This window comes from Sturnus vulgaris, chromosome 17 (assembly GCF_052056855.1).
Source record: "Sturnus vulgaris isolate bStuVul1 chromosome 17, bStuVul1.hap1, whole genome shotgun sequence".
Lineage (NCBI taxonomy): Eukaryota > Metazoa > Chordata > Aves > Passeriformes > Sturnidae > Sturnus > Sturnus vulgaris.
The window spans coordinates 8207492-8217875 of NC_142259.1; the positions used below are offsets into that span (position 1 = coordinate 8207492).

The 10384-nt window shown below is 60.3% G+C and overlaps 1 protein-coding gene across 1 annotated transcript; it reads left to right on the forward strand.

Annotated features, from left to right (window-relative positions):
- The first annotated feature begins 1416 nt into the window (after positions 1 to 1416).
- On the forward strand, positions 1417 to 7213 carry CD40 (CD40 molecule). The gene is made up of 9 exons (XM_014888974.2): positions 1417 to 1538; positions 2800 to 2881; positions 3443 to 3568; positions 3658 to 3801; positions 4018 to 4117; positions 5035 to 5096; positions 5346 to 5444; positions 5868 to 5893; positions 6198 to 7213. Exons 1-9 carry the CDS (start codon positions 1491 to 1493, stop codon positions 6351 to 6353), a joined length of 843 nt encoding a protein of 280 aa, XP_014744460.1. The 5' UTR covers positions 1417 to 1490; the 3' UTR covers positions 6354 to 7213.
- The last annotated feature ends 3171 nt before the right edge of the window (positions 7214 to 10384 follow it).

Below are 10384 nucleotides of genomic sequence, written 5' to 3' on the forward strand. Positions count from 1 at the left end.
GACCGGGATCAGGATCAGACTGTGACAGAATGGGGATCGGGGTCAGACTGCTGTTGGGACAGGAGCAGAGTTCGGGATCAGAGAGGGACCGGACGGGACTTTGGAACGGGACCGGGACTCGTGTCAGGATCGGGACCGGGTGGGGATCAGACTAAGACAGGGACTGAGACTGGGCCCGAGACTGGGTCCGCGACCGGGATCAGACCGGATCCGGGGCCAGAGCCAGGACCGGAGTATCCCTGCCCCGTTCAAGGGGCGGTGTCCCCTTGCTGCGCCCCCAGCCCCGGCACCGTCCCGAGCAGAAGCTGGCTCTCTAGTCTGCCCTGCTGTGCGAGTAGCGGGACCGGGGGCTCTCACAGGGGCTCCCATAGGGGCTCCCGCCTGAGCACCTCTTGCCTACCGGGAGCACCGGGGCCCCGCTGCCGCCCAGGACCATCACAGCCCGTGTCCACAGGAGACCCTGCTCAGGCATCGCCTGGTGCCGCGGGGATTTCCCAGACCAGGCCCACGGGAGTCGGGCCCAGAAATCCCCTTCTCGCAGCGGCCGTCCCCTTTAACCCTCGAGATTCCCCAGGGACCCTTCGTCCTCCCGAGTGAGTCAGTTCTGGGAAGTGACATTGGGCCGGGAAATCCAGAGCACTCAGTTCCCAATTCTCGTTGCCCGCGGGGAGCACGCTGCTCTTCTCCCCGCGAGCAGCTGTGACCTGGCGACGGCCGCCTGTGGCCACCAGCCTCCGGCTGGGGCCGAGGCCGTGACCGTGACTGGGGGAGGTGACTGCTGCGGTGTGTCCTGTCAGGCATCGCGGCTGTGTGGGTAGTGTGGGCAGTGTGGCCGCGGGGGACGGGGCAGCAGTGCCATAAGTGACCGGGGCACCGAGGGGCGCTGAGGAGCCACCGTGCGCTGCCCAGCCACCCACGCCAAGGCGAGTTCAGGGAACGTGTCCGGAGCGAGCAGGGATCCTGGAAATACCCTAAGGGTTGCTGGGAACCCCTCTAGGGAACTGAGACGGAGGTACAGCCAGGTTACAGCACTGTTTCCCCTTCCCCTTTCAGGACTGACGTGCTTGGGGGACGCTCCACAGAGGCCAGGGCTCCTGGCGGCTGTGGGGGCTCTCCAGGGTTGCAGCCAGAGGGGCTCTTAAAGCCTAAATTACAAAAACCCAAAGCAAGCCAACTCTCTGAGCTGCTGTTAGAAATACGTGAAACCTGGAGCTCCTGGCGGGGGTTGCACAGGCGCTCCCCTCCCCTTCCCGCGGCCGACCCCTGCTCCTGCCGGTGGCCGTGACTCCGGGCCGGGGGTTCCCGGCTGAGCAGCGACTGCCCGCAGGCCGGGCGGGCAACGCAGGGCTCGGGGGGGCCGGCGAAGAGCTGTCCCCAACCGGGGCCGGTGGGGAAGCCCCGGGGCGGGAGGCCCAACGCCCCAACGCCCCTTCCTGGGCGGGAACCAGGCGTTCTTAGGAGGGCGGCGGCGGCGGCCGGGGCGCAGCGCCATGGACCGGCTGGGGCTTTTGGGACTGCTCTGTGCGGCGCTGCTGGGCGTGAGTGGGGCCGGGATCGGGGGAGGCATGGAGCGGGAGCGGGACAGGGACAGAGACGGAGGGGATCCCTCCATCCCTGTGTCTGTGTCCCGCCGGGCTTTCCGGACAGGGGCACGGTCCGGCCGCTCCGTCCCGTCCCCTCGGCGCAGCCTCCTCCTCCAGGGAGCCCCGGGGTTGTGTGCGGGCGGCGTGAGCGGGACCCGGCGGCGCTGCCGCGTCGGGTCCGTCGGTCCGGTCTCTAGGGACCCAGCCAGGGCGGAGGAGCTGTCTGAGCTGCCTGGGATCCATCCTCTCTAGGTTTTCTACCTACGCGCTTTCGCTTTCCTCCGATGGCGGGGCCCGGCAGCCCAGCCCCGCCCTGCGCTGGCCCGGGGGTCCCCACGGGCAGGGACGGGCAGCGGCGAGCCCTGGGACCCTCGGCCGGGACCCCCAGCCGGGCGGGGCGCTGGAACCGACTTCCAGCGCTTCTTTCACTCCTCGATTCCGTGTGGGCGGGTGTGACGGCTGGGACGGCCCCGGGGCCTCATCGCTGTCCCTGAGCCAGGGCTGCTCGAGGTGCCCACGGGGGTGGGCAGCGCCCGGCCGTGCTGGGTGCTCGTCCATGGCACCCTCGGCCCGGCCCTCTCTCCCTCGCTCTCTGCCGGAGCCCCCGTCCCGCTCTCCAGGAAGGCCAGGCGGATCTGTTGAGCTGCTGGGGATGGGCAGCGAGGGGCTGGCTCTGTGAGAGGAACGGTGCTCCGGGTGTCCTCTTGTACTCTGTCTTGCCCAAGAACTCATTCTCTCCCTCCTTTTTACCCTTCCCTGTGCAGGTAGTCCCCTGCCAGGAGGAGCAAGGGCAGGCTCTGGCAAAGTTTGCATGGGTGATGAGCTCGACTGGGGCTTTCCTGTCCCTCAGGGACGATGTGTCAGCCTTGGGAAGGGGCTGTCAGTGCTCTGGGCGTGAAAGCTTGGTGATCACTGCTTCCTCTGTGAGGGATTGCAGTACTGTTGGCAGGGACATAGGGTGATGTACAATCACCTTATCGTAGGAAATCTGGGGAAATGTGGAGCAGCTATACCGGAATCACTGCCACCCCACTTCAAAGACAGTACTGATTGGCATCAGGCAGCGAGAGTAGCTGCTGTGGTCTGTGGTTAGTGGAGGTGTGGGAAGAGTGTTGTGAGGAAGCCCTCACCTCAGGGTGCAGATTAGCACACGTGTTGTGGAAGTGCGGTGATGTGGGAGCATTGGATATGAATTCACAGGTCTTGTTTCTTCTAGTGTTGGGAACCTGGTGATGCCTTAACGTGCTTTGATAAGCAGTATGTGTACAACAGTAGATGCTGCAACCGGTGTCAGCCAGGTATGGAAACCCTTTCCTAGGTACCTCACAACTGGGCTGTGCCAGGACCTACTGCCTGGCCACAGCAGGGCAAGCTTTGCTTAGTGTGATGGAGCCCCTCCACCTCATTGCTGACAGCTTCCTGTCATCTGTGATAGAGCAACTGGGACCTAGTGGGTGCTCTAGGACGCCCCTTGGACCTCACCAAATGTGCCACAGCTCTCCTGGGACTGTTTATGCTCTTACAGCTACAGGACCCCATGGCAAAGGCAGCTTTGTGGGGAGAGTGCTGCCACTGGCACTAGCAAATTGTGATGGTGTTTGCTAGCTCCTGCTGTCACTGTCAGGTCATCTCCCAGTCCCTGGAATGCTGGAGAGGCCCCACAGCCCTCCCTCCCCACCTGGCCCCTGCAGTGTTTGTGGTCATCAGGCGAGCTGGCTCCTTCAGCCCTGGATTCCATACAGAATGCTGCAGCAGTCCTGGCATCCGCAGCTGCCAGCATTCCCCTGTCCTGCTGGCAGAGGTGCTGTCTGGAGAGCGGGAAAGCTCCTTTGCCTCTTCCTCACCAGCCTCTATTGCAGGGGAAAAGCTGGTCTCTGAGTGCAATGAAACAGAAGACTCTGTCTGTGCCCCCTGTGAGCCAGGGCATTATCAGCCAAGCTGGACCAAGGAGAAGCACTGTACTCCTCATGATATCTGTGAAGGCAGTAAGTGCTCCCTGTGACCACTGACCCCAGCCTGGGGGTACTGGTTCCCCTGCTCGATGTCTCACCTCGTCCATGTTCCTTCTGCCCAGATGCCGGCCTCATTGTGAAGATGCAAGGAAATGCAATACACAACACAGTGTGCCAGTGCCAGGTGGGCACACACTGCTCTGACATCAGCTGCCAGACCTGCGTGGAGAACCAGCCATGCCAGCTTGGCTCTGGCTTCGTGGCAGGTAAATCTGACAAGCTGTTCCCGCTGAACAGGACTGATGCCCTGTCAGCACTGACCTCAGGGAATGGGGGCTTCCCCTAACATGGCAGGGCTTTGGGAGAGCTGTGCTGTTGCCACAGGGAATGCTGCACACCTGGCCTCTGCAGCCCCTTAACCCCTTAGGCCCTCACCCCCTACAGCCCCTACTGACCTTCCTGCCATCTCTTCTCCTCTTCAGCCAAGGCCGTGGAGCGTTTGTCATCCCCCTGTGAACCCTGTACAGAAGGCACCTTTTCCAACGTCTCTTCTAAAACCGAGCCCTGCCACCCCTGGACAAGGTATTGTCTTGAGTACAGACTATGTCCTTCCACCAGCCCCAGTGAGCACATTTTCTGCTGCCAGTTTTCTTGGTGTCCTTGGGGACTGGGCAGCTGGACTGGTTTCTGAGGGGCACAGCATCTGGCTGGTGTAGGGCCAGAGCAAGAGGAACATGGCTAGGAGCACAGTGTGGTCCAGGGCAGTATTGGCTGAGGTCGAGGCAGACATTCAGGCACTTGTGCCTGTCCCTCAGTATGTGCAGACTGCTTGTCCCTTCAGGGGTGTCCATGCTGTCATCCATGATGGAAGCAAGGGATCAGGATCTATGGGAATACCCCATGCCCTGTTCAGGTTCTCCCTCCCAGTACTCTGTGTCTGTAGTCATCAGCCAAAGCACAAGCCCTCTCCATGGGGAATTTGGCTTTGAGGATGCCATGAACTGGCAGGTCATCCCTGTCTTTAGAAAGCTGCTTGAGGGTTAATTGCAGTTCCTAGTAGAAACATGAGCCTTATTTCCAAGCTGAATTAGTCTTGCTTCAGCTGCCAGCCATTGGATTTCACTTTGCTTTTATCTGTGCCCAGAAATTACTTCCCCACAGAGCCACTTGTAGCCTATCTGAGCTTTTCTCTCAGCTACAGTGCTCAAGCCCTGGGGGCTTCTCTGACCGGGCAGGTCTTCTCCTTCCTGTGCCTTGTCCCTAAACTTGTTCCCATCCTCAGCAGTTTCAGTAACTCCAGGCCAAGCCCCTGGGTCGGTACCCTGCTGTGTACCTGCTGTCCCTATCATGCTGTGTCAGTGGGGGTTCCCCTGCTTGTCCTGCTGGAGCTTGGCAGGCTCAGCAGGATGTTTTGGGGTGACTTGGGTGCCTGCCCAGCCCCAACTATTCCCTGAGCTTGGGTTACTGCTGTGGTTACATGGTCTTGTTCTTCCCTGCAGTTGTGAGGAAAAGGGGCTGGTGGTGAAGGTGAAAGGGACGAACTCCTCGGATGTGATCTGCGGTAAGCACCTGGTGCCCAGGGCTGATCTGGTGTAAAGCACAGAGCCCCCACAGGGCTCCAGCTCCTGCAGCACTCAGAAGAGCTGGCCTCATACATGGTGTTTTTGGGAGAGGAAGGTCTGAGTGCATCGCCAGTGTGATGCCTTCCTGCCTCCATCTCCATCAGGGATCCCTGTGGGGCTGACGCAGAGCACGCTGTGTTGTGCTGGGTGTCCCATGGGTGCCTCACTGACCCCGTGTCCTCCCGCAGAGTCGAGCAGGCGCTCCTCGCTGTCAGTGCTGATCCCCATCACGGCTGCAGTCGTCACGTGCCTCTTGGGTGTCGGCATCTACTGCCTGGTCCACACAGGTGAGGGGCTAAAGCACGTGAATTGCTGCCTTGGCCGAGGGAGGGAGAACCTTGGCCAGAGGGGCCATAAAGGGCTGAGGTGCTGAGCCAGGGAGGACAGTGACTGCTCTGTTGAGAGTGGGGAAGCTCCTCTGGGGACATCACCAGGACAGGGTTCGTTGAGTCCTGCTCTGTCTTTGGGAGCAGGTGTGTTGGCACTGCTGCAGCCTGAGCTGGGCCAGCTCTTAGGGGACAGCCCTGGTGCCCCATGAGTCCATTCTGGCTCCTGCTGTGACCCCCAGCCTGGCAGTGGCAGCAAGCATAACGTGAGCTGCAGGACCTGTGGTGCCACAGCACCAGCCCTGCCTCTGACCCTGGGAAGCTCCCTGCAGGCAGGAGCACTTTTCCCTGAACATTGCCTTCTCTGTCCCTCTTTCCATCCAGATTCCAGGCGACGGGTGCCGAAGGAGGTGAGTCTACCTCGAGCCCCCTCCAGCACTGGGTTGGGATCCCTCCTGGGCACAGCTGGGGATGTGCCAGCAGCAGAGCAGGGGCTGTGGCTTTGCAATGCAGGAGGGGTGGGGCTGAACTAGGCTGCCTGGCTGGGGCAGGACAAGGGCTGGGGCAACCTAAGGGTGCTGCTGCAAGTGCTGAGCGTTTGGGAGGGACCTATACTCTGGCCTGCATGGGAGTGTAGCGGGAGCCTGTGGAAAGACATGGGTGCAGAGCATGGGGGAATGTAGCTGCCTGCCCCTGACCCCTGCCCCTGTGCAGATAGAGGCTGGGGACCTCGGAGAGAACCCAAATACCCAGCAGCCCACGGAGCAGGATGAGAATGTCTTGCCTGTGCAGGAGACTCTGCTCAGGGGCCAGCCTGTGGCCCAGGAGGATGGCAAGGAGAGCCGCATCTCAGAGCAGGAGATGCTGTGAAGGTGCAGAGCGCTGCTTCTGACAGGAGCACAGACTGGGGACCAGCACCATCTCCTCTGTCCCCTCTCCAGCTGGGGAGGAAATCTGTCATCTGACCTGGCTGCAAATGATGCGATGCTGCAGTGGACCATGGCACAACCACCCCACGGGAATACCACTACACCTGCTGGTCTGGTCACCTGCACAGGGCTGCCCTGGTGGAGAAAGACTTGGCTGCCCTCATGGGGACATGGGACAGAGCCCCATCCTGCTTCCTGCCCAGGTGATGCAATGAAGCCCAGCATGGCCCCTGGCCACAGCAGAGTGTCACTGCTGACAGGAAGACCCCAGCCCAGAGCCCAGTCTCCCTGAGTGCTAGAGAAGCCAGGGCTGGGAAAGGGGACTGCTAGTGTGAGACCGCTACGGCTGAGCTCAGTATCCCGTCTGGGGTGCTGTGGAAGCGCTGTCCATGTTGGAGCAGGACACGGTGGGTGCTGCCATCCGGACAGGGCACTCCGGCCGGGCCCCTGCCCTTCCGTGCCGCCCAGCGCTTGTTCTCCGTGGGACGGACAAAGGCAGGACCGGCGGGTCCCGGGGCTGGCGGCGCGGCCGGAGCGCAGACACCGGCGTGCGGCGGCCGGGAGATGGTGCTGCGGGACCGGCGCGGGCTGTGCTGGGCGGCACCGACACCGCCCGCCCCGTCCCGCCCCGTCCCGCGTAGGCTTCGGGTGGGCACGGGGGACCCTGGCCACAGGCTTGCCCAGCGCGGGGCCCCCTCCCGCGGCTCCCCCGCACTCCCACCCGTCCGTGCAGTAGCGGCCGCGCTCCGTCTCCCTCCACCCACTGCTGGCGAAACCGTGTGATTAAACGTGATTATCTGCCCCCTGTGCGTGAGCAGCCCCCGGGACCGGCGCTCCCAGCTCTGACGTTCCGGGAAAGATGCTTTGGGAGTGGGCGAGTGCTCCCAAGGCAGAGATTCCCACCAGAGGAGAGAGGGAAGAGCTGCCTACAGCTGTGCTGACCCACACCGTGTCCCCAGGGCTCCCCAGCACACCCTGGCTGGCCCCACTCCCCTGCAAGCGTTTCCCCTGTCTCTGCCCTCACTGACCCCCCCAGCAGGAGCTGCCCCCAGCACAGCCATGTCCAGCCCGTGTCCCACGCCAGAGGAGACAGAGGATGCGGGCAGGGCTGCCTGCAGCAGGCAGCTCCATGCCCCTCGCCTCAGTGCTCTGGCAGTAAAATGCACAAGTGGGGTCCATCGCACTGCAGGGCAGCACTACAGGGTGCTGCAGTGTAGCAGCAGGGTCGCCATGGACTCCAGAGCACTGGTGTGGGGCTGCAGCAGCACTGAGCCCACTGCAGGCTTTAGGTACTGAGAGCAGCCTGAGCCTGTGACCCACACCTGCCTGAACACAGGCAGCACGGCATGAGAAAGGCCATAAATCCCAGAGCAGGAGCAGCTGGAGCATAGAGCAACTTTGCCTGTACAGGCAGTGGCACATTATTTAAGACTCCTCTTAAAACCTAATGTTAGGTTTAATAAGGGAGATAAAAACATGGCAGCAGCTTTCCCTCCTCTCAGGGCTTGGCACTCCCAGCAGTGCTGGTGGGATAGTCTCAGGCTGGGCAGCGTTCCCTTGGCACCAGCCCAGAGAACACCCAGTTCTGGGGACAGATGTGATCCTGCTCCTGCTGGAGGATAAGGTGTTATTTGGGCCACAGATGCAAAGTCTTTGGCTCCAAACGTGAAGCCTTTGGCCCCAGATGGTTTCCAAAGGACTGTCTCCCCAGGTGGCAGGCTGAGCTCTCTGGGGCCACCTCCCCTCTTCCCCCGAGGCTGCCCCTTCCCTGCTGGCACGCAGCATGTTCAGTGCCCACTCCCCGTGTCAGACATGTACCATCTCATTAGCGCGTCTGTCCCCCAAAGTGAGGAGGGAGAGCGCGTGAGGCCTAATTGAATGTAACTAATTATTCACTCTGCAAATGCTCTGTTTAAATGGGATTGTGAGGGACAGAATTACTCATTCTGAAAAGGGGAGAGAAAGAGAGAAAGACAGAGATAAAACAAATAGAGGCGGATGCTGGAGCTGCAGCTCGCTCTCTCTCCCCAGAATACCAATTACCGGATGAAGTGATTGTATAAATCTTTACCGAGTGAACGGACTGTACTAGTCACTTACTCCTGTCCTCCTATTATGAGGAAGCAATGAAAAATCATCTCACTCTCCAGTCCAGTTAAGGGTTCCAAGTCACTCTCTTGGGCAATATCTCACCAGCTGGAGAGCTTGCCCTGGGGCTTTCTCAGGGTGGGGGTCACACTGAGACAGGGCTGAGCACTTGGCAGGAGCCCACAGCTCTCCTGCACCCCCAGCCCTGGGGGGGAGCAGTGGTTGAGCATGCTCTGGGGAGGTGCAGGACTTTCACCCCCGCAGGAGCCAAGCAATGCCATGAAGCACCCTGGAACATGGGGACACATGGGTTGGTCAAGGCTCCCAGTGTCACACATGTGACAGTTCACCCAGGGACCCCAGTGCCTGGCTCGATGGCACTCCAGGTCTTAACCCCTCAACTTCCTTGTTCTTCCTTTCTGTGGGTCCAGCTCTGCCAGTCCCCTGGTCTCCTCTACTGGCTCCTGCAGTGCTCATTGAAAAGGGAGAACACGGTGCTTCCCTGTCTCTTCCCACACTGCAGTCAATGTTTCTCACTCAGGGTGTCTCTGCTCCACTGGTTGCAGAAATGCACTTTCTGGCAGTGACCTCCATCAGTCTTGCCTGCCATGTCTTTTAATCCCAGATCCCTCCAAACACCCACATTTCTGTTCTCGGTAGTGGTGTGGGATGGGAGAGGAGGTCCTGGCCATGCAGAGCTGGGAAAGCTGTCAGAGTCCCCCTGCACCCTGCCATCAGTGGGGAACACCCACATTCTGGGGTCCTAATGCATGAGCTGGTGAGGACCCTGCCAGTCCCATACTCCTTGCAGGCAACCCCGGACCCCCCTCACCACAAGGCATCCAGCATGCCAGGGGCTGGTTTAAAGGGGCAAAAACCACCTGGTCTCCACATCCTGCAGCCAGAAACAGAGAGACCCCCTGGGGCCCTGCAGGTGCTATTCCAGAGAAGGCACAGGAGTTGTGTGGTGGGTTCACTGCGGGAAAACAGGCTGGGCACAAGTCAGTGACAAGAGGGTAAAGCCTCCAGTCTGTCTTGCCTTGTCCTGGTTGGGGATTTGATTGTTGCCAGCAGCGAGTTTCCACACACTGGAGATGTGCGTGTGTGGGTGTGAGGGAGAGATAACATCATCATCGTCATAACAAATGCAGTTGTGCAGCTCCATTCTGTGCTTATTGGCTTTCTTCTCTTTATCTATAAATAATTGCGGGGACACAATAGACTTTTAAGTCTGCCAAAGAGTTTGTCTCCCTCCAGCAACCGTATTGCTACAGTGCTGCCACCTTATCTGCTTGTAGAAAGATGAGGGTGGGAAAAATATTTACTGTCAAGGATATTTGTCATCTGCAAATTACCTCTGCCTACAGTTCGCAGCAGGGATGGGACTGACAGCACCAATCTGTACTGTGGGAGTGTGAGCACAGGGGGTCTCCACACTGCTCCAGACCCACCTGAGCCTTGTCCCATTAGCTGGTGGGGCAGGCAGCAGCGAGCTGGCAAACCCACGATGTGTGCAAAGCCACAGGGGTGAGGGATACAGCTGATGATGCTGAACCAGGCGCCTGGCAAGTGGCTTGACACAGAGGATCACCTTGATGGAACTGGGACATTAGGCTCAGAGGTTTGCCAAGTTGCCAGCCCCTCCCCAAGCACAGGCCTGCACCCCCAGGCTGTGCAGCAGCCCCCAGCATGGTACCCCAGGCACTGACCACCATGACAGCCCCAGGCCTTGCTGTTCTCGTGCAAAGGCCAAAAGTGCTGGGCACTCCACCACTCTCTCAGCACCCAACATCCCTGCCACCCCCACCAGGCTTGCTCACTGCTGGAATTCCTCACATCCTGCAGCCCAGAGGCCTTTGCACAGCACTTATCACTGCAGTATCC

Excerpts from the sequence above, each read along its gene's own strand:
- CD40 (XM_014888974.2), top strand. The coding sequence starts at position 1,491 with ATGGACCGGCTGGGGCTTTTGGGACTGCTCTGTGCGGCGCTGCTGGGC. Across the intron at positions 4,118-5,034 it reads CCCTGCCACCCCTGGACAAG|TTGTGAGGAAAAGGGGCTGG; the intron begins GTATTGTCTTGA and ends TCTTCCCTGCAG. Across the intron at positions 5,097-5,345 it reads CTCCTCGGATGTGATCTGCG|AGTCGAGCAGGCGCTCCTCG; the intron begins GTAAGCACCTGG and ends GTCCTCCCGCAG.